General features: G+C 47.3%; 1 protein-coding gene across 2 annotated transcripts in view; it reads right to left on the minus strand.

Moving 5' to 3' along the window:
- Rftn1 (raftlin, lipid raft linker 1) overlaps window positions 1-24,542 on the minus strand; it is a 200,759-nt gene that overhangs the window by 174,080 nt on the left and 2,137 nt on the right. For both annotated transcript variants that reach the window (XM_034521773.2, XM_034521771.2), the window contains exon 2: window positions 7,234-7,390. In XM_034521773.2, coding sequence (XP_034377664.1) covers window positions 7,234-7,378 — 145 coding nt within the window. In that variant the 5' untranslated portion in view covers window positions 7,379-7,390. The remainder of the gene's footprint in view (window positions 1-7,233; window positions 7,391-24,542) is intronic.

A 24,542-nucleotide genomic window follows, 5' to 3' on the forward strand; every position in this document is an offset into this window, starting at 1 on the left:
CTGCGCTCCCTGTTGTACGCCAAGAGCATGAGCGCCAGGACAGCCTGTGCGAAGCTCTCTGTCCTGAATGTGGTAGTGTCTGGGAAGATGTTTCCATTCATCCACACTACATACGTAATATGGGTGTGTTTTATTGCATGCAGCCGAGTATGCACAGTGTGCAACAGGGCTCACAGGCTGGTCCTGCACCTGCTCTCTCTTGCTTCTGGTCTCATTTCCTACTTACTACCTGTCATGGCAATCAGAGCTTCTGAAAATAAAAGTGTGAGTACATTAAGATGTGAGGAGAGGCCATCTCTTTCCTAGCTCTTGGTGCTCCACAGCTAACAGATGCTTAAGGCAGAGGCAGAGCACCCACTGTGTGACACTGATGCCCAGGCCCAGGTGCCTGGCAGTCCCCAGGGCTGACTGCTCCTGATTTCTCATGACCCACCACTTCTGTTCCCACTGTCATTGCCTTGTCTGAGGCCACCTGCTCCTTGTCTGATGACTGCAAGGATTTCCAAACAGTGATCTCTCCCTTAATGTTGCCCCTTTCACCCTTCCAACTAAACTTAGAAAAAATCTTTCCAAAATACAACACATACCCTTTCCCTATCTTACAAACTTTCAGGACTCTTGATAGAGCCTAAATTCATCAACTCAACAACTAAAACTCCATGCCTGTGTGCATCTATCTGTCTGTCAGTCTGTCTGTCTGTGTGTATATACATATGTATGTGTGACTGTGTGTGTGTGAAAGTGTGTGCATCTATCTACATGTGTAGAACTGAGTGTGTGTGCATGAGTATGTATAGGTATATGAAACTGTGTGTGTGTGTGTGTGTGAGTTGTGTGCAGCTGTGTGTATGTATGTTTGTGAGTGTGTATGCAGTGCATGTTCATGTCTGTATGAGTATGTGCATGTGTCTATGCATGTTCACATCTGTATATGTATGTGAGTCACAGTGTGACTGTGAGTACATGTTAATATCTGTGTCAGGTGCCTGTGTCTGTGAGGTTGTAAGTATACATAGAAGTCAAAGGTCAATCTTGCATGTCTCCTCAGTGTCTCTCCACTTCAGTTTTTGATTCTTGGTTTCTCATTTTTACCTGCAGCTCACCAATTCAGCTAAGACAGTTAGCCAGAGAAACCCAAAAGCTTCCCCAGTGTCTGTCTTTTTAACCTAGGTTCTGGGGATCAAAATCAGATCTTATGCTTACACAGCAAACACTTTACTGACTAAGATATCTTTCCAGCCTCAACGAAGACTTTGTATCATCTGACCGGCACTTACTGTCCCCAAAGGCCACACTCCAACCCAACTGCAGCTCCCCACATAGAGAGTATTGCCTCTGGGTTTTGTCTGCTGAATAGGTCCTTGTACTTTCTGGAATGGTAGTGTCTTCCTTCCTATCATATCGTTAGCTTCTCTTCTACCTGGCTAATTCTGAACACACTGGCAGATCTCAAACCTCCCAGCTGAGGAGATCTAGGTTTGAACTTTGCCCTGAGGTGTCCTGGCACTGAGTTTTGAGGCAGTTATAGGGGCCACCAGAAACTCAGGGAGGCAAGGGTGGGTCTAATGTCCTTAGCAAAACGGTAAATGCTATGACCTTGAGAACAGCTGTTAAGGCTGTGGGAAAGAAATCTGAAAACATGAGTTCAAGAACTTAGAATTTTCAACTATGCAAAAATAAGGATGCAATATGAATTATGTGAGGGGCTTCATTGACTTATAAAGCTACACTGTCAGAGAGGTATTAAGAAAGGAGATAAAAAAAAAATTAGGGACTAGTGATCCCACCACAGGGCAAGATCCCACTCAGCTAAGTTTATTGTTTGTGTTTACAAAGGCAAGCAGATTTCTAGATTCAAGGTCAGCCTGAGTCAGAACTAGTTTAGGCCCATGCATGGCAGAAATGGTGATTTCAGAGCTGGATTCCACCTAGCTAAGCTTATTGTCTGTGCTTACAAAGGCAGACAGAGCTCTGAATTTATTTGCCATGTTAAAAAATGTACTTGGTGTCTTAGAATCAAGGGGCTAAGGTCAAAAAATGCTGATTCTTGGGATAACCAAAAGGGAACCTGGAGTAAATGTATTGATATGTAAATAAAAGACAGGGCTTTGGTGTTCGAGAGAGAGCTACACAGAGAGAACTACTGAGGGAGTAAACACAGCTCCTTTAGAATCTTTTCTAGCATGAGCTGAACTTTCTAGAAGAGATCTCTGGATAGCTGTCTTGAGCAGAACACAAGGCTGTCAGCTTGTACCCCACAACTGACTTCAAGTTATTCCTTTTGCCTCTCTCAAACACCCCTTCCTCAGAACCCCTCTCCAAGCTAAGGCTGGTCCTTGACACTTTAGGACAAGCTCTTCTCAGTGACTAAGAAAGAGAAACAACATCTGGTCTTTACCCTGAAGGAAAAAGAATGGGCTCACGGTATGAAGAAGTAGAATTGTGTTCAGGATGAATTGACAGACATTTAGGCTTCAGAAGAGGTTAACTCTGAAGGGATGGTGGAGAAGGAATGGCTCCAGCTCAGCAGAAGCTTAGTAGCAGGAAGGGGTGGGGCCTACACAGACAGGATAGCTGGGAAAAGAGGGTCTTAGGAGAGCACAGTGCAGGAGCTGTAGACTCAGTCCTTCAAAGGGGATATGGTGAGGGTTCACAAAGGCAGTGCTAGGCAAAGGAGAGCCCAGAATATGCTAAACCTTCACTTCATCAGTGCAGAAAAACCTGCCAAGGCGTTGAGTCTGGTCAGACATGTGTCTTGGGCAAACAGGCCCTATTTAGAGGGCAGGTTGGCAACTTATCAGAGTCCTGAGAGCTATAAACTTTGCCTGACGATTCCCAAGGAAATCATCAAAAATGTGCATGAAGAATTTATGTACATTATTTATAATATCTCAGATCCCCAAAATAACTTAAAAGTCCAATAAAGGGGACTGCTCCATAGATTATAGCGCACTATGTGTGAGTGATTTAATCACATCAAGCCATTAAGTCAGGCTTTTAGAGTACATGGATGACGGGGTGGGTACCTCACTCCACAGCATTAAGTTGTAGAAGAGCAGGATTCAAAAATACCTATTGGTTGAACCTTCATTTCTCAAATATTAACTATCTATTAAGTGCCAGGCATTGCCCTGCCCACTGAGTACTTCAGAATACAGAAACAATCTTCAGACTTAGGACAGGAGTTCTACCCTGTGAGGATGCCCGGAGGCAGACAGCAAAGAATTAACAATAAGAAGTAAAATACACCGCACCTGGGGTGGTTGAGGCCATTGTGAGCAGTTTCCTTCAAATTCAAACTCTCCCTCTAGGAGGGAGGAAGAAGAGGCTCCTCCTGAGACTGGGAGGCAAACAAAAGGTTACAGTCTGGGAAAGAAGAAACTTGGGGACAGAAAGGTTCTTGGGCTTTGTAAAAGGAGAAAACTCCAATAGGCAAAGAGACTCCAACCAGGCCAGCAGAGGAATGGAGACTCTTGGATCTGTCCAAATGCATGCCAGCTGTGTAGAAAGCTCCAGAACTACAGTTTTCCTGAGTCACTGAATGTTGGGGTAGGCTTTCCAGTGATGCAGCTGCTTTTGAGTCCCCCTGCTCCTGTTAAGTAACTCCTACCCACACTCCTGTTAGTAACCCACCCTGCCCCCAAATTATTAGTTCACTAAACTGGATGCTAATATGAACAATTGCTTTGGTCTGTAGAGGGGTTGTACAAAGAAGGATCAGACAGTCACAGAGAAAGAGATCGGAGAGAGAAGCCAGGTATGGCAGTGCCCACCCGTGAGCCCAGCACTCGGGATGCTAAGCTTGAGATCTGAGAGTTCCAGGCCAGCCTGAACTACACAGGGAGACCCAGTGAAGCCCAAAGCAGCAGCAGCAGCAGCAGCATGACAAGAGAATGAGGTCAGAGGGAATCTGGTAACATTTAAGGAGAGATCAGAATCACAGGTAGGCTTTGGGTAGAGGTGCAGTGGGATCAGGCAGAAACAAGAAAGCTGGGCTGTTCTAACTTTTGGTGATGGACGCAAGTTTATTTCAACAACAAAGTCACCCCACTGAGGAAAGCACAATGTCAGAAAACTATGAGGAGACAGTCACTGCAGCCCAGAGAAACAAACCAGGTGAGGCCGTAACTGTACTGATGAACAGGATGGGGGTGGGCTACGGACGGCGTGTGTTCATGGGGCCTTACTGCAATCTAAATGACTCTTCTATAAGAGAGAAGATTTATTCAGCTCACTGCATCAGAAGCTTCTCTCCACCGTGACAGAAGGGTGTGGAAGAATGATGTAGCTCACATCTGGACAGCCAGGACACACAGAGAAAGGCCACCTGCCCTCACTGACCCTCAACCTCACCCCTTATTCCATCCAGGCTCCCAGCTCATGGGATGGTGCCATGCACACACAGAGTGTTGGGAGGTGATAAAAGGAACTTGTCTTAAGTACCGCCATTTTGACTTTTGACTCCATTTTACCTAAGCTGACCAACTCCCTCTCTAAGCAACAATAGTTACTCAAAACATGATGCCTGCTCCTAACAACAGTAAGAACAAATGAATTTGATTGCTTAAGCAAAATCAATGTCAGCCGACAATGATGGAACACTTGGGAAAGTCCCTAATCCCCGAGTTCTGATCGGTAAAATTATAACTGTAACTTGGCTCAGGTCATTATGGGTTTTACGCTTATAAACCATCTTCCAGCCCTACATGGGGCTGCCAGAAGAAACAAGGCTCCTAGGTCCTTATGTGACAGCCCTGATCGATCAGCAGTTCTGCTCTGTGGTGTGAATAATAAAAGAGTTTGTTGTTTCACGAGTGGAGCCACTGTTGTATTCTCCCCTTTCTCGTGGCAGACAACAGACACCGTGTAATGAGAGCCGGTCTCAAACTCTTATTTCTTCCCCTGCTGGGATTAGAAGTGTGAGCAGCCACTCTCCTAATTATAAAAGAAACATAACCAAGGTGCAAACACCACAAAAGAGAGAAAAGCATCCAGAGCTCCAGTGTCCCAGCTATCAGGGCACTTCCTGCAGATCTTTCTACATAGACAAAGAGCAGAGGCTGCTGGTGTCATGGTGGCCAGGTCTCTTTAGAGGCATGCTCCCATTGACCACTCTCTCCAGTCAGTCCGCTGTCTCCGCCACCTCCTAACATAGTGTCATCATGTGGGTTCCAAATATACAACATATGGGGGCGCAAGCTCTGCAAATCTGAACCCTCAAAATGAAAACCTTGGATGGGTTAAGACAGGCTGAGGACGAGAAGGAAGCGATCCAACAGAGAAGACACTGGGTTTGGTTTTGGTGATGTGGAAGAGGTATGTGTGAAGAAGCCTAGTTGTCTGTGTCCCTTGAAAATCCAGAAGCACTGGGGCCTTAGACTAGGGGACAGCAGCAAGAAGAGATGTGAGGAAGGGAAGAGGAGAAGGCACCACACCCCTCATACATCTCTAATCCTCATATACATCTCTAATGTATACATAATACATCTCTAACGCCGGTGACAAGGATACACTGCCCTATGACAGCCCATTTTATGGTCTGGGGCCAACCACGTAGCTCAAGAGGCCTGGGCGATCTACCACTCTGAACAGCCCTTGGGCTAGCCCCAACAGTTCAAAGGCCCTTCCCTGTGGGAGATGCCCTGGGAGAGAGCAAAAAGGAACTGAGCCCAGGGCAGAGTAGCTGCTTCCCCTTCTTCAAGTCCTAACAGGTGACAATGCTAACCCCTCTTCCCCCCACCCCCACCCCCTGCTCCTTCTGAGTTAGCTCATTAGACGGAGCTTTCATTGGAGTGTGATGACCATTTGACGAGATACGACCGACTGGCCAAGGATTTAGGGACTTGGGATTGATTCAGCACCGTATACAAGCTTATGGGCTGGGTAATAAACTCAGATCTGCACTCGGATGCTCATCTCCAGAGTTGGATTTCCATGGGATTAGTCAACGTGACTCTGTCACCTTTCACACACACACACACACACACACACACACACCCATCCTAGGTCGTTCCCACACTTCCCTCTCTCCTTCATATTCACAGAAGTTGAACTTATTCCCCAGACACCAAGGAAGCAGTGTCTTAAGACACACTCAGGGAACGTGTTGCCACATGCTCCCAATTTTCTGCCACCCAAAGGGAAGAGCAGATGTCTTCAATTTTACCTACCATTCTTAACAACTGGAACCTATTAAGCTCTTTAGCCATGTCACTGGGTCTCCCCTATCTACCAGAATAACCTCCTGCATTCCCCAGAACCAACCCAACTGCACACAGTAGGTGCTCAGGACGCTAAGTATCTCAGGACATACTCTGTCATGGTAACTTGAACGTCCTTTACCTGTCATCCCAGGGCCACATCCTGTCCCCTCAGACCTGGGTACTGATTGTGAGAGATGACCCAGACCCCATCTGTCAGATGAGGCAAAGCTTAACCAGACTGACAAGACTGAAATGATGGTTAGTGAACTTGGGGAGACAGGGGATAGACCAATTAGCATAGAGGACATTTTCTTCTACAGGGTTGGCAAACAGAGAGTCTACAAAATACCTGGTCCACAGGCTGAGTTCAGCCCATCCATGTGGACTGTTTGTTGACTGTCTTAGGGTTGTATTTCTGTGAAGAGACACCATGACCAAAGCAACTCTTATAAAGGACAACATTTAATTAGGGTTGGCTTACAGTTTCAGGGGTTCAGTCCATTATCATCATGGCATTAAAACCCAAAACTAAGACAAGCAAGGCAGCGTCCAGGCAGACACGGTGCTAGAGAAGGAACTGAGAGCTCAATATCTTGATCCAACTGCAGCCAGGAAAGACTGTCTTCCAGGAAGCTAGAAGGAGAGTCTCAACGCCTACCCCTCACAGTGACACACTTCTTCCAACAGGTCATACCTCCTAATAGTGCCACTCCCTGGGCCAAGCATATTCAAAGCAACACAGACTCACGGCTGGCTTTAGTTTGTATTTGCCTGCCTGCCTGACTGGTTGGTTTATTTCTTTGAGCTCATGTCTTGCCATGTAGTCCAGGCTGGCCTGAAGCCATGCAGTCCAGGCTCAGCCTCCTGAATGGTCAGATGACTGTTGCGGGCCACCTCACTCAGGTGTTGATATTTTAACCAGCCACTAGGAAAGAGGGCAACCTCTCTAGACTGTCCTGTCTAGACTGTGGAGTAGGTCTCATCCTACACTGTGTCCCACCCAGACAGCCTCCCAGGCCCTGGTACTCACCGGCAGTCAGTGTGGTGAAGTCTAGAAAGCAGTATTCATAGGTCACATCCACCTTGGTCTCCACCTGAGGTCTCTTCAGAGTTGAGTAAATGTTTCCAGGCCTCTTCTCCTCACGTTTCTCCAGTTTGTTCAGACTGCAACCCATCTCCACAGCTGTCTACAACAGGGAAACAACCAAGAGCAGACAGAGTTGTTCCGTCATTAATTTTGAAACAGCACATCACAAAAGACCCCCAATTTTCTGGAGAAATACATCAAAGACCTCAGTGTCTGGGAAATCACGGGTGTGATTTAATACAGGCAGAACACGGGGGACTGGGCCACCTTGTCTTCTTACAAGTACGCCATTACCAGCCGCCCTAGGAGAACTGGGTGACCCCCAAAATGTCCCCGATTTGTATCTCCTCCTCTATCTGAGGAAAATAATACCTCAGAGTAGCTTCCTGCACTATCATCTGTACACATGATTTAAAAAATAGGGCCAAAAAAAGCAATACTGTGCATTATGCTGTCAGCCCATCTGCAGAAATACAAGACACATGTCACCTTCCACATGGTTGCTAAGGGAGAATAATAAGTTGTTGTTATAGTCTCTAAACTCTGGCATCCTTTCTCCCCTCAACAATAATTATTTAGACAGGAACTGATATTCAAACATCTCAAAAGTAGATATTTTTATGGGCCTTGTCTAATAGCCCCCTTCTCTTCCCTTTTATCCAGGCCAAATGGCAGGGAATGACTAAACACACACACACACACACACACACACACACACACACACACACACACACACACTTCCAGTCATTTCTGATTAAAATGAAAGCAATGGAGCCTAATAGGGCCAGCGAGACCTCAAGCAGCACCCACTGTGTTGGAAGATCAGTGGCCTCGGCTTGCAAGGAGACGGAGAAATGGAAAAACAATAAACAGAGAGCAGGTTCTCTCAGGCTTTGATTGACACCAGTGAAGGTTTCCTGTGTATATGTTTCCCTAAAATACAAACTGTCTCAGAATACAGCACACACACCCCTGCAGACACACACACACCTGCACGCACACACACACCTACACACACACACATAAGCATGTGCACACACAAAAATGCAGGGACTGCTTCCTTCTAAAGATAAGGATTTCCTCCACCGATCCATTCACAGGGTTCCCAGCTTCCTAAGCGGCATGGGAGGGAGCAGGAAGGGGCTAGGTAGGTACAGCCTCAACCTGCCTCTGCTCTGCAGTAATTAAAAAAGGCAGAGAGAATGGATAGGAACCGGAAGGCTGACTTATGCCTTCATAAGGAGACATTAGTGTCCAAGAACCGGAGCACATATGATGTATGTGCAGTCTGTGTGAACTGATAACTTGGAAACTACTCCGTCATTCTTCAGACACAACAGCTGATGTGTGCACCGGCTGCTGAAGGGGCCATGCAAAGCGAGCTGCTGCCATATGCAGGGGGGGCGGGGGGAGCAGAAAGCAATGAACCTGAGACTCGCAGTGCTGGGACAGTACACCGTGGCACGGCAGGTACTAGGAGCGCCGGAAAAGGAGTACAAAGAGTCCAGAAATGTCCTTCATTCCTGCTCATCTTCAGGAGTTGAGGCCGGTGGGAAAGGAAGGAGTCTGTGATCATAGCCCAAGGCTGGCAGGAGCTTGGAGGAGCTGAAGTGAGCTCTGCTACACAGATGTGGGCGTGTTGGGGGACCTTGCAAGAGTAAAGGATGAGGGAGAAAAGGAAGGGCAGGCTGTGATGCCTGTCATCCTTGGTCTAATAGGTCAGAAGCCAAAGCCACCACTCGCCCAGAATGCCTTTGTGAGCTGTAAAGAGGGTTGTTGTCCTCTGAGGAATGGAGTCCTACCCCAGCTGTGGCTTGGAGTGGAGAGGGGAGGAGGCTAGACCTAAACCCCTACTTAACCCCTGTGAGTCACCTTCATAACTGGGCATCACACTGCTGCATCTGTAGGGAAAAAGAGAAGCCAAGTGGGTGCTATTCCAACTGGTCATGACTGACCTATAGGTACAGGCAGAGAGTGTGGCGGGAAGGTTTCTTTCTTTCTTTCTTTCTTTCTTTTTTTGGTTTTTCGAGACAGGGTTTCTCTGTGTAGCCCTGGCTGTCCTGGAACTCGCTCTTTAGATCAGGCTGGCCTCGAACTCAGAAATCCGCCTGTCTCTGCCTCCCAAGTGCTGGGATTAAAGGCGTGCGCCACCACCGCCCGGCTGGAAGGTTTCTTAAACAGGAGAGAAAGATGTTAACACAACCGGGGTCATGAGAAGCACAGATTAAGATTAAATCTGTCTGTTCCTCAGCGCATCCAGAGTGTGAAGAGATCCGGAGGCCGGATAAGCTACCTGTGGAGAGCTTGTACACAGTGCTGGTCACCAGCTCCAACTCTCACTGAACAAAGCTTATGCTGCCGCCACGCTCACCGAAGCAGATCTGGAGGAAATGCCGCTCTCCTCTCCCCAGCTAATGAGACTCCTTTCTCACACCACTGTGCTCTGCAGACTGTATCCACCCATACTCTCTCAGATCAGTGAGGAAAAGGAGAAAATACCCAGCAGCCATCTTGACACAGCCCCAGCAAGCACGATACAGTGTGGATACACAGATGACCAAGGATCAGGCGGGAAGCTCTAGTGCACTGCTCGTCAGGGAAATGGCAAGAGGGTCACCAGGAGAAAGACGACACCCGAACAGCCACTTACTTGTATGGGTTAGGGACTCAGAATAGTCAAAGCCTGAAACCCTTTGAGAGATGATGTGGGGAAATGCTGGATTTCAGAGCATTTAGGACTTTGGAATTTCACAGGAAGCGCTCAGCTGGGAAGGTGTATGCACATATCCCCAAATTCAAGACTCTGAAATCTGAACTGTTTCTATCTCCAAGCAAAAGAGACCTTGAGTCAGTACCAAGTGCTGGTGAGCGTACAGAGCTGTTCAAGACTGGACGGAACTTTTTTTTGTTTGCCTGTGGAGGCCAGAGGGTGGGTGGGAGTCTCTGAAATTAGGATTACAAGCAGTTGTAAACTGCCATGTAGGTGCTGAGAACCAAACAAACCTGGGTCCTCTGCAAGAGTAGCAAGTTGCTCTTAGCCAGGCAGTGGTGGCGTACGCCTTTAATCCCAGCACTTGGGAGGCAGAGGCAGGTGGATTTCTGAGTTTGAGGCCAGCCTGGTCTACAGAGTGAGTTCCAGGACAGCCAGGGCTACACAGAGAAACCCTGTCTTGAAAAAAAGCAAAAAAAAGCAAAAAAAAAAAAAAAAAAAAAAAAAAAAAAAAAAGCAAGTGCTCTTAACTGCTGGGCCATCTCTCCAGCCTCGATTTCATTCTTTAGTTATTTTATAACAGAGAACAACTAGACTTTGCATGAAATGTTCCTAGTCTTACATTAATAAATGCAGCCAAGTCTTGTCACCAGTGAGCGCTTTTACATCTTCAAAATGTTAAAAAAAAAAAAAAAAGTACAACCCAGAGCGAATGGAATTCTCCCCCTTGCACTCAGAGTGAGATGGTCTGGGGAAATGGCAAAATGGCAGCGTGTGGGAAGGCTGCACGGCTACCCGTCTTGGGTCTAGTGAATCCTCTCTAGAGCTGTGCCATCAAAACTGTGTATGTGTGGGCATCACAAAGCACAAGAACGCCCATGTTCCCACTTCTCAGAACCATCTGATGACCTCGCAGCTGGCCTTGTATGTGGGAGTATACTCACGCATTGAGATTCAGAGACTAAGAGTTCACGTGACAGCACGGTGCTGTCTCGGTCAGTGTTCTATTGCTGTAAAGACACCAGGACCACAGCAACTCTTCAAAAAGAAGCGTTTAATTGGAGGCCTGCTGGTTTAGTCCACTACGGCCATGCTGGGAAGTGTGGCAGCACACAGGCAGACATGGCGCAGAAGTAGCTGAGAGCTCTACATCTGGGTCCATAGGCAGCAGAACAAGACAGCAACAGTGGGCCTGGCTTGGACTTCTGAAACTTCAGAGTCCACCCCAGTGACACACTCCTCCAACAAGGCCACACCTCTTAATCCTTCCCAAGAAGCACCACATCCTGATGACTAAGCATTCAAACATAACACGAGCGCCTATGGAAGCCATTCTTACTCAAACCACCACAGTGACTGAACCAAAAGAAGCAAGGGCATGGGGGGGGGGGGACGACGGACAAACAATTACATACACGCACACCACCACCACAACCACCACCACATATTAGAGTCCCTCCAAAGAAAAGCCACACTCTAGTGCCACAAACTAGAACCAGCCATCCCAGGGAGCAAAAGGGGCTTCTGGGTATGTCCAGTCAGCAACCTGTTTATTTAACTGTGTAGCTTCCCCTGCTTAACTCGCACTAAAAAGTTCAAAACTACATAAAATGTTTTTTAATGCACACAATATATGTGTCCTACAACATTAAGCAAGGCACAGCACTGCCTACCTGGTGACACCAAGTCCTCCTGAGTAAAAAGGAAAAGCAATGTTAGAGCAGGTGCGGTCATCAGGCACCAGGTTCACAGTGTGCACAGCAGAGAGTAGAAGAGGAAGGCGCTCTACCCCAGACACGGTGTGTGCTTCTGCGCAGCCCGACTTACGGGCACAGGCCGAGGAGACCACAGAATGCAAACAAAGAAAAGTGACCTGACAGCAGGCTGTGAAATAGAGCTTCACCTATGTCATCATCACGTGCTCTCTACCAAGCTCTGAACTGGTTTACCAGAGCTGTTGTGTGTGTGTATGTGTCTCTGTGTGTGTGTGCATGTATGACTATGTGTATGTGAGTATGTGTGTGTATGTGTGTGTCATGTGTGTCTATGTATGCATGTGTGTGCCAGGTGAGTGTGTATCTGTGTCTATATGTGCATGTGTGTGTGTGTGTGTGTGTCTAGGTGTCTGTGTGTGTATATGTCTGTGTCCATATGTGCATGTGTGTGTGTGTCATATATGTCTATGTGTGCATATGTGTGCCAGGTGTATGTGTCTGTGTCTATATGATCATGTGTGTATCTGTGTGTGTGTGTGTCTATGTGTCTGTATATGTGTCTGTATGTGCATGTGTGTGCATCTATGTTTGTGTATATGTCGGTGTGTGTGCATGTGTGTCTATGTGTGTGTGTCTGTGTCTATGTGTATGAGTATGTGTGTGTGTCATCTGTGTCTGTGTGCATGTGTGTGCCAGGTGTGTGTGTCTGTGTCTATATGATCATGTGTGTATCTATGTGTGTGTGTGTGTCTGTATGTGCATGTATGTCTTTATGTATGTATGTATGTGTTTGCCTGTCCATGTGTGTGTATCTGTGTGTGCCCATGTCTGTGTGTGTGTGTGTGTGTCTGAGCAAACGTGGGCATGCCAGGTACACACATGTTAGTGTCACTGCGCATGTGCATGCAGAGGCCAGAGGCCACCATCAGCTAACAGGTGCCCTCTATCACCCTCCACATTATTTTTTTGAGACAAGATCCCTCACTGAACCTGGAGCTCCATGACTGGTTAGAATGATGGGCCACTGAGCAGCAGGGACCTGCCTGTCTCTCCTTGTCCCTCAGCTTGGCCGCAGCCAAGTTTCCATGTGAGCTCTGGGCATGCAAATGCAGGTCCTCAGACTTGTACAACGAACACTTTGCTGACTTAGCTACTTCCCCAACTCTAGAACTATCCAGAAAACTACAAATGTATCTTCATAGGACAGATGGTGAATGAGATTCCTGGTAGCCACTATCATTTTAGTATGGCTTCATTTCCTCTATAATTTTTCTACTTAAGAAGACAGGACAAGCAGGTACCAAGAAGCATCAGAAAAACATCCAAATCGCAACTTGGATTTTAAGGTTCCAATCCAATGCTGCTAACTCTCTGCCCAGATATACCCCAAAGGACATTAGTGTCAGGTGACTCTGGCTAAATCACTTACCTCTTTAAACACAGAGAGGACAGAGCCCCAGCCAGCAGCACACTGGTGTTTGGAGTCTTGAACTTCGGTGGCTCACTTCTTGGTGTGCGCGCCTGCTTTTGAGGAACAACTATCTCTGTATCCAGGGCCCTTACTGCCCACAGGCATGACTCTATTCTTTCTGTTGCCTTCCTGTATTCACACCAACTCCTACCTCTGTCACAACAGGACCAGGGCAGCTTTTACTCACTCTTGTTCCTGCTATCCCAGCAGGTCAGAAAACCTCATTATCGAGGAGGAGATGGAGGGTCTAGTGTGGCTTAGCCACCTTTGTAAATTAACCAGGCACCAAAAGATGTTCACGACAGAACCCTCAAGTGACACAACAACTTTCGAGCACAGCAGAGGGACACAGGGAGAGAGAGTCTGGGGAGGGGCGCAAATGTTAGTAAAAGACTCCATACTTGCACAGCTCTCGTGACTGCACACACCAGTGGGACTGGGCAGGGAGGGTCACCCCAAACTCACCTACCGCAGGGCAAGATCTCCAGGAAGCCAGACCCCCAAATCCAATGACACTCCTTAAATTGACCGTGGTGTGTCTGTTGCCTCTCAGAGTCCCAGTTCTGTGACCGTTTGGCCCAGAGCATTGAGTGCCAGCTCCCAGCTCCAGTTAAGACACTGGGAGCCTCGGTTTCATCTCCCTCCAGCTCTTAGAATCCACACGCCATGAACCAGGAGCCCAAGCAATGCCAGAGCCACATCCAAGCTTTCCTGATTGAAACCACAGGCAGCATTTACAGCAGGCACGGTGGCTGGTGCTAACCTGCGAGCCATGGCCTGAAATCAGAAGTCACAGGTCACACTGTGAAAGCTGCCACGTTTCCAGGGTGGGTTGATTATAAAACGTTAATGAGAGGCTTGCCGTAAAGTGAGTTTTCATCTGTCTAGGGCTGACAACCCTGGGACAGGCTGTGGGTGAAGGCTGTGTTGCTGGCTGAAGCCTTACACAAGCAAGGAGGCAGCTCTCACAATGCAACAGGGCTATAGTAGAGAGAGCAACCCCAGGGAGAGCAGCCTCACCACCAGGGAGCACTGCTATCTTATTCTCCTGCTATGGCTTGTTGCCAAAAAGGACACAGCCTGTGGAACCCCTGCACTTGGGAGGCTGAGGCAGGGGGGCTGCTATGAGTTCAGCCTGGAATACAAAGCAATTACTGGGGATCCAGTGCTACACAGATAAAAATCGATTGCTTCGGTGCTTTATGACTAAGGGAGTCCCCAAGCTTTGCCCTTCGAGATCCCTGCCATTACTCCAGGAAGTCACCACAGAGCTCCTTGCTCTGTCCGTGAGTGGACGACTGCATTCCCTCTGATAGACAGTCATTCAGAGGTCTTTCTTTTCCATGTCTCAGAAGGCATCCCTGTGACCATGTGTATAGATCTCCGTAGCAGAGGGGCCAAGAAGACTTCCCATGAGACCTTCTAAGAGAAGGGGGGGGGGGGACACACAGACAGACAGAGAGACAGAGACACTGACTCTCTCCCCACTCCTGTGGTGAAAGGGGAAACAGCCCAAAGTTATCTGCCTCCCTACAGGAGCTACACGTTTTCTATGGAGAAATGAGAGTCTGTGCCCCTTACTGCAGGGGGATGTTGGGCTTCACCAGTGACCTCAAAGGACGACATTCTACAGTCAACTCTTCTGTGACCAAGGCTGCATCAGGGTTACTGTAGTAGCCAATGGGTCAGCTTTGCCTAGGAGCTACGGGCTCCTGAGGGAAGGAATTCAGGTTCCAACTCTGTCTAATCTCCCACTGACTCCACACACCTTTCATGCCAGCTTTGGCACACACAGAACTAGAGAGAGCAGGCTCTGCTCTTTTTTCAGACGTCACTCGTGAAAGGAGGAGACAGGCATGGTGCAGAACACAGGATGCTGGAGAAATCAAAACGCGTCCCCACATCCAGATGACACAGAGTGGAGATAGGGTTGAATGACCCTTGTTATTTTCAGTGTCGGAATTGTTACTTTACAAGCATGTCTGATTGGTTTCAAATGTGTTTTCCAAGATGCCCGGAAGACACTGGTACCCATTCAAATGGGATGGCCTTCAGCTGCGGCTTCTACAAGCCAGTCAGGTTCGCTTTTCCTGCTCATGCCCAGACTTAAACAATGGAACAATCAACCCTGTTACATTTCCAAATACAAACTGGTTTGCGAAACAGCATTCTCACTTGCCAAGTTGCCACCAATCCAAGACAACTTGTAAAGCTAACTTTAACAAATGCTAATTTCTGGTGACACGACGATGACAGAGGTAGGGCCACTGCGGGCCTCTGCTGCTGAGAATCACATGTTCATGATATCTTTCAGTCACTCAAAGTAAGACATACATGAATGAAGAAAAGAAATCTGTCCCTTCCCAAGTGATGTCACTTATTTACAGCTTCCTTCCTAGAAACGAGCAGCCACCCAGCTTCCCAATCTCCAGTCAAAGTCGCACTGGAGACCACCATCTTAATTTTCTGTTCCACAGCAATTTCCTTAGCAACCACCCCAAAGTCCAATGTTATGTGATGTCAAGTGCCCTGCCTCAATCCAGGAAGGGTATCTCTTAGATATTGCTGGGTCCCCTTAAAAATTACAAAATATCCTTTGTCCTCCCACCCAGGGAATAACCTCACTGTTGCTGTTGCATAAAATCCAGGATTCCAAAATATAGTATTGTTGCACATTATCAAAAAATAAACATTCATGCCACCATCTCTCTTTTAGCAACCATGCCTCTTCATGACATAAATGAATCTGCTTGGTTAAATCTCCCCTCTCAATACAACTCCCCCAGACAGTTGTCTCCGATTCCGGAAGTCATTCTGTGACCTGGAGCTGTCCTACGGCTGTAGAATGCATTCCAAAGAGAAATAGGTAGCTTGCCTAGAGGGCCTGCTCTTTCTCTACATCTGCAATGGCTCCATTGCCCTGGGAGCAGACAAGCTTAACTCCACAGGGAACGCCTGTCTTCTACCTTGCTCAAACATATCTGGTCTGGCGGCCAAAGCTAGAAGATGCTTCAACTCCCCGACCCACTAGCCAAGCCCACTGGCCATTCCACGGGCACTTAAAACCTTCCAGGAATCAGCCTTCTCACCCTCTGGAGACTGGAGCTCCAGTACCACAGAGGCAACTCAGAGAGGGACCATACCCAGCCTAGAGGCCTGGCTGCCTTCCGCTTCTCCAGACCAGTCTCTCGTTGTAGACCATGACCTCAGGTTCGGTAAGGCCAAGCCATTGCTTGCTGGTACACACACCCAGAGACCCCCCCACTCAGGATCCTTTGTCCACTGAGGCACCACTTGGAACTCCTCCTTCTTTCCCTTCCACTGGAACCTTCAAATATGCCCAGCATTCTCAGAAGGAAAATCGGGAGGACGTGAGATCTGGAGGAGGAGGTAGATTAATTCATCTGAAAGATTGACTCACTGGCTTACAAGTCGAAACGTCCGAGCATAAGCTCAAAGGCCCCACAGACCTACTGTTGTGGTCCTGCATTACAACACAGGGCTCTCACAATACATCCCCCAGCCCTTCTTTCTACATTTTTACTTTGGGGTAGGGTCCCACTGAGCTATCTGGTGTTTTTTTATGGACTTTTCCTAGAGCAACATGAACCTCTGTTGTAGTAACTCACCCACATCCAGCTTGGCGAAGCAATGTGTTTGCTGGGCCTACTTAGGGGAGCACAGGTGACCTCCAAACAGCTGCCACTCTGAAGAATCCCTCTAGCATTAATGATGGCTTCCCCAGGGCTACAGGGGCGGAGTCCCTGACCACTTAACCTCACACACTGTAGGTTTTTTTTTTTTAAGCACACCCAGAGACCACATGCAGTCAAGGCAGAATTACATGCAGTTAAAAAATGGGGAAGGAAGGGCAGGAGGAGGTGGTTTGAATTTCCACTAAAGGTTTAATGAGGACATTTCCTAATAAAAAGATGTCAGCAGGCCCAGTCTTGAGAGTGTCTTATAGATAACCGAACTGCTCAGATTAAGATTGTAGTAGCTCTTATACTCAGAGGACAGCCCTTCCACAAGACCCAAGTTGACCCTGAACTCTTGTGCAGCCTAGGCTAGTTCTGAACATGTCCTGCCTTAGCCTCCTAAATTGCTGGGATTACAGGCCTGAGCCCCCAGGCATACTGATACTGCTGTCTTACAGGCAAGGCTGCCCCAAGGCAGAATTCCTTCCTGCTTGGAGTCCCTAGTATTTTCCCTTAAATTCTTCAACTGATGGATGAAGCCCACACACACTATGAAGAGCGATCTGCTGTTCTCAGAGTCTGCTGATTTCAGCATCAACCACACTGAAAAGCACCTGCAGCCAGATCTAGACTTGTGTTGGAACAGGAACTAGGCACCACCATCCAGCCAAAAGGACACAAAATAAACGGCCAACCTTACTGTGAGGCCGGTGGGACTGGTGGGACTGCCTCTTCCCCAACCAGTATCCTGAGCATCACTGTAGACAAGGTATGTGGGCTGTGGCAAAATAAAACAAAAGGGGACAAATGTTATAGGGCACTGTCCTCTGCGCCAGCAGCCAGGGCTACCTTCTACAGAGTGGCTGTGACTGTTTGCAAGTGACTCTCAGGACAGGACTTGGTGATGACTATCAGAAGTATGGGGTGGCAGGGTCATTAGACCCTCCCCTGAGATTCCAGCCACCCCCTCCTATACTTCTGTCCCAACTGTATGTAATTCTGCCCCAATTGTGTATGGTCTTGGAGGTAACAGACTATACCTCCATGTCACTTAACTGAAACAGAGTCTCTATCTCTGCAGCTATGGAGAAGTCGTCATCCATGCTAGGGTTATTCTCTCCAGTCGCATGAATCTTTAAGGGTCACACACCCCCTTATAGGTAATCCTTTTTCTTTGTTCTGTAGGTAAGCAGATAGAATAATTAGTTCACAAAGCTAGCCTTGGGTGGAATGGTACTTTGGTCTGTCATTGGTGTCCTATCTGGAGTGAGTAGCTGCTTGTATATCCCCAGGAAATGTTCAGACAACACTTCCTCCACAGACCATACCTTAAAGAACAGAGAAATAGACAACAGGTACATAAAGAAAACGGATGAAATCCAATCCTCAAATATGTCAAGTAGAAAAAGAACACAGAGGACAGCAATCACAGGGGAAGGGGTGGCACTGCCAGGAGGGCATCCCTCAGCAGTAACATTCCACACCACAAATGAGGTGGCAGAGAGGTCTCTAAGATAAGGGGTGGTGGCCCAGGGATGGCGGTAAAATCATAAGCAAGTTGGGGTTTGGGACAGACATTGCCTGTAGGAGGCTGGGCACAGTATGTGAAGTCAGACTATACAGTGAGCATGGTCTACGCTGAAGGTTCCCCCGCCCCTAGGGGGCTGAGGCTGGGAAATATAAGTCACTTGACTATGATGTCAGACGAAGCAAAGCAAAAGCCAAGTTCTGGGTCTATTCTAAAGGGAACCTGTGGGTGGCTAGTAGTATGAAGCAGAAGTCTGGAGCAGCCAGTCCCAAGAGGCCGGAGTGTGTGGCAGCCAGAAGTGAGTTAACCGTTGCTGGGGAATGTCCAAAAAACCCCAGCAGGTGCACCAGTGTGGAGCTTTGGTAGTATCCATTTCTCTGCGACAGTGGCTTCCTCAAAGGCAGTTGGCAAGCTTTCATCCATCCAAGGTCAACCCCAGCAGAGCAGTTAGTAGCAGCTCAGCCACAGTAAGAAAACTATAGAGGTACTAAAAGACAGAATGGAGCCATTGAAATATGGTCCTGTGGCTCTCAAGTTCACCTTACTAGTGACTCAACTACAACAACTACTACTATTACTGTTGTTGTTGTTATGTTTTATTCATTGGGGGGTGGCATGTGCCACAGTATGCATGTGGAGGTCAAAGGATAATTGCAGGAATCAGTTCTCTCTTTCCACTATGTGGTTGCTAGGGATCAAACTCAGGTCATCTGTTTTATTAACAGGCACCTCTAACCACTGAGCCATCTCTACAGCCCAAGTTTACTTTCTTAACAGTCTAGCCTAGGGTTTGAGTACATAAGTACATGTGCCAATGCCAAATCCTGATGACCCTACTTCTGAGATGTGACTTCAAGGAAGCCCTGGAATCTGTGACTAGAGGCAAATGGAACACCTACTTATATAGAGACAACTATATAAAAGAGAGCCGTGCTGAACTCAGGTTAAAATACCTCAGGCATGCAGAATGAGACTGTAAACATTACCCAGTGGGCACTGTGGACATGGCTCAGTGGTAGAGCACGTGCCTCTCGTGCACAAAGCCCCATTACCATCCCTAATACCATTAAGTAGATAAACAAGTGTTAACCATTCAGTACACTATTATTATTGTTTGTTATTCATTATAAGGATGCGTGTAACCTGGTGTGGGTTCTATTACACTGAAAATACACTTACAAAGCATCAGAAGACACACACACACATACAGAGAGAGAGAGAGAGAGAGAGAAAGAGAGAGAGAGAGAGAGAGAGAGAGAAAGAGAGAACACGAACCCTCGTTCTCTGGGTATCCCTGGCTGTCCTGGAACTCATAGGTCCTCTGCCTCCTGAGTGCTGGGATTAAAGGTGTTTGCCACCACTGCCCAGCAGCACAGACCTTTTCTAAATTGAGAAAGGATTTAAATGAATACTTCGTATTTCTGAAATGTGAAAATCCATGCAGTTGACACATTCCATTATCCATTCTGAGGCTAGGCAAATCTCTTTATAACCAGCGTCATGGATAACAGCTATCACAACATACCCTCGAATCCACACACTATGAAAGCTAGTCTACAAAGGGTAAAGGACTCCTCAGCACAAGGTGAGGTGGGAAGCAGAGTGCTTACACACAACATGCACACACAACAACACAGCCGAAGCTGATCACCCCCTACAAAGGCCCCTGTGCTGACTCTGAGGAGACACAGGACAACAAAATTGGGCCTTTCGTGTGGAGAAGCCAGAGAAAGTTGTCAGCTCCTGACTGAAAAGTGTGGCAATCTTTGATCCGGGATTAGGAAGCAGATAGGCTGGTCAGCTTCACACACAGTGACAAGCACAGTTTGTCTGAATCTGGCCGTGAACATCTAGGCTTTCCCTGTCCTTTCATCTCACAGAAGAGCCAAGAGCCACTGAATAACGAGGACAACAAGAGTTCCTTGCCCTTTTTGTCACCCCTGTTCTCCCGAGGCAGCTCAGACCCAAGGGAACCCCCAAACAAACATTAAAGTCTCCCAGATGATGTCTCTGCCTCAGCCCTGGCAGGTGGCCATCCCTAAAGAATGTGACCTGATTTCCTAGCTCTTTGGTTCTGGCCCACTGAGAGCTATTTCCCTCTCTGAATTCAGCCCAGGTAGGGAGTAATTCACACAAATGCATATTTAAAAGCTGGACCAGATTCTTATTTGGAGAATAAGGAATTAACAGGACTCAAGCGGGGACTCTGAACCGCCTGCTGTACTGATCCGTCAAGAAAATATGTCTTGATAAAATATGCAATGATAATAATGAAAAACTCCTTCGGGGGCCCAGGAGACAAGAGAAACTGGAATCTATGTCAAAATGGATGTGAACAGAAGACTTAGCGCACATAACAATCCCCTCCCCAAATCCTCGGAAGGGTAAACATGAAGGAAATATCTGCTAAATGCATCTCTGTCAAGGAATGAGCCCAAGTCATTGCCACCATCTCTCTAACACCAGTTCTTATCTGAAGGGCAAGGAAATCTGCACAGCACAGAGCAGCTGTCCCAATAGATCTCACAGAGCGACTGTCCCATAGAGTTCACAGAGTGACTGCCCCATAGAACTAACTCACAGAGTCACTGTCCCATAGAGTTCAGAGCAACTGTCCTATAGAGCTCACAGAGCGACTGTCTCATGGAGCTCACAGCGACTGTCCCATAGAACTCAGAATGGCTGTCCCATAGAGCTCACAGAGTCATTGTCCCATAGAGTTCAGAGCAACTGTACCATAGAGCTCACAGAATGACTGTCTCATGGAGCTCACAGAGTGGCAGATATAGCTCCAGTGCCACACGTGGCTCTAGATACTTGAACCGTGGCTAGCTCTCCTAAAGAAGTGCAGTTGGCTTTTACTGGACTTTGACTCATTTAGATACACATGTGACAGCCACATGTGGCTAGTGGCTACTGTATTCCACTCACTCAATAAAATCACAATCCAAATTGACCCTTAATTCATTTCTTAAAAACGAAAGGTTTTCAGTCAGATGTGGAGCCACACACCTTTAACTCCAGCGCTCAGGAGGCAGAGCTCCAAGTTCAAGATCAGCGTGGTCTATAGAGCCAGTTCCAGGACAGCTAGAGCTACACCAAGAAACTCTGTCTCAGAAAAACAAATACCCAGCCACAAAAATGTGTGTGTGTCTGTGTCTGTGTGCCTGTGATACCCACATGTGCACATGTCCCAAGGTATACTCATGAAGGTCAAAAGACAATTTTCAGGAGTCAGTTTTCTCCTTCCACCCTGGGCTCTGGGGACTGAACTCACGTCATCAGGCTTTCGAGACAAGCACCTTTACCTGCTGAGCCATCTTGCTGTCCCCTTGATTTGGTTTTCGAGTCAGGGGCTCCTTTTTAGCTCAGGCTAGCCCTGAACTCTGTATCTTCCTGCCTACAACTCCTAAATGCCAAGATGTGTCTCCACACCAAGCGTCAAAGTCAGTACTTCTCTACAAATCCCAACTGTGCGAAACTCTAGGGCTGTAAGACAAAGGTACATAAAACACTGAAGGAAGTGGCTCTGGTGTGCCATTTCCTGTCATTTCGTTCTGACTGCACCAGTGACATTTCTATTACACTGTGTCTTCTTGTAATGTGAACCGTGTTTCCAGATGATTCTGCATTTGCTAAACCCAAGCACCAGTCTCTTCCCTAAATGTTTCAGAGACACTGGAAAGTAAACCCAGGGCTTGCCAGGCTTCACTTTCCTCCAGGCTGAAAAGTGACAGTATCTTCTTGTCACCTGTCTTGAAGGGGACTTAAGACGGCAGGCATAAAGTGCAGAGCAGCGCCTAGCGACCAGCCTAACACCTAACATTTTGTTAATAATGATGACAGAAATCTGTTATCAAATAGAATGGTTCTATGATAATAAAGTAGTTCTAGGTCCAAACACTTCACACCCATCCCCCACCCTAGGGGACCCACCTGCTGACAGCTGAGACATCATAGGACCTTGTTGTGACATCATGATGTTGTGACATCACAGGACCTTGATCTCTCATTGCCCACTGTCAAGACAGGCAGCTCAGTCCTCTCGTGGATGTCCACTCTGTCCCTTCTTTGTGACCTGTGCCACACATTTATTTATGCATGGCAGGGCCCCAGACCTCTCCAGTATCTCAAGACTGGACATGGGTCATCTGTCCCCTGAGAAACGTGGTCAGTACTAAGACACTGTGAGGGCCATGGAAACATTTTGCCCTAAGTTTCACACTTCCTGTCTCCTGGATCACCCTAGGTCAGGCCCCGCTCCAGTTTCCAGAGAAGGGCTACAGTGGAAAGTGCCTCTACGAGGGTAAGTGCCTTTTCCCAACAATAGATGGGTGTTACTAGACTATATTTCTCACAAAAAGGGCAAGTCACATTCTCAGCGAAACTGCTCTACACTTACCCACCCCAACTCTGCCCTGCCTCCCAAAGAAAATGCAGGCAGCTGTCCACAACGGTGAAATCCAAAGGGTATTTCCACCAGGCACACGGGTATTCCACATCAGCACACCCAATGGCCCAGAATCCCCCCAGGAATTTCTAGACAGAAGTTCAGTGAGATTCTGTGGAGCTTGGGGGTTGGGTTTTTTGTTTGTTTGTTTGGTTGGTTGGTTGGTTGGTTGGTTGGTTGGTTCGTTTTGCTTTGGTTTTTTTCTGTTTATAGAAAGCACTCAGCCAAGATAGTTCACGATCTCAGGTCTATTCCCCTATGGACACCCCTTCTATGTCAGATCTCTAAAGATACAGCATTCATCTTATCATCTGCAATTGTTTAAGTCTAAATCTCCTTAAGAGCTGAGGAGGAGGCTCAGTGAGTAGTGGTTACTAGGCAAGTGTGGGGACCCGAGTTCAAATCCCCAAGACCCACGTAAGCTGGACACAGCACATCTCTAATCTTGGTGCTTTTAGGGTAAGACAGGAGCTAAAGGCAGGGGACTCTCAGAAGCTCACAGGCCAGCTGATCTATGCGGCTGTGAACAAGAGCCTGTTGCCTCAAACAAGGCAAAAGACGAGACTCCCAAACTTACCCTCTAACCTCCTGCAAACGCACACATCTGTGGTACACACACGAGTACACACACACTCACACACACACTCACACACACACTCACACCAATAAAAAATAAACACATAATAACCTTCAAGGACTGCTTTTTATCATCCCCTCTACCTATGAAAACACGTCCAGGAGCGTCCCAGCTGGTCCCAGGAGAACACTATCCTCTAGCCCCAGGAGAACAGTAATGTAACTAATCATCCCAATTTAGAGACAGGAAAGCTGGACTGTGATTTAATCTCCGCACGTCTGAACTCTTCTAGGAACGTAAAATGGAATTACCACACTAGAAAGAGGCCTAGAATTTCCTCTGTACAGCATACACACCTCTTCTGTGACATGGGTATTTATCCAGGAGAATGGGAACGATGTCCCCAGGAATCTGTGTACAAATGCACAAACGTTCATAGCAGTGTTCTTCACAAGAACCAACAACTAACAACAACAACAACTGGATCTAACCCATGTACCCAGGAACAAGGGGGTATGCAAGCAAACTGTGGCATACACACGTCTCATGAACATAACTCGTATACAAGAAACTTAACAAAACGGAATTACTGAACTTTAGACAGAACTTCAGAAGTCCATGTATATGATGTTTAAATAACAGACTACACAAACCTATGGTAAGACGGAGTAGTTGCCACTGGGAAGGTAGGGGCCATGAAGAAACCCAGGTTAATGGTGTATTAGCTGTCTTGGTGAGGACTGGGTTGCACAGTGCATGCATCAATGTGCAGATTATTTCACTGTTATGTATGTGTTACTGAACGCACATCGAACATGTGAATTAAAACGTTTACAAAGTAACCCTGCACTAAGGCTGTAACTTACTTTAAAATGCATAAAGCAGCACACTGGACAGATGGATGGTGCCTAGGTGTACATTAAAGTTAATCCAGAGAAATGTTAGAAAATCTAGGTATGATGGGTCTTTGTTTTTGTAGCCCAGGCTAGCCTCTAACTCAATTTTCTCCAGCCTCCTCCACCTTCTGGATTCTGAGATTACAGGAGTATGTCACTGTGCCCAGCTAAGTATTTGTATGGTCACAACTTTACTATATCTGTTCT

Source organism: Arvicanthis niloticus, chromosome 17 (assembly GCF_011762505.2).
Source record: "Arvicanthis niloticus isolate mArvNil1 chromosome 17, mArvNil1.pat.X, whole genome shotgun sequence".
Classification (NCBI taxonomy): Eukaryota; Metazoa; Chordata; class Mammalia; order Rodentia; family Muridae; genus Arvicanthis; species Arvicanthis niloticus.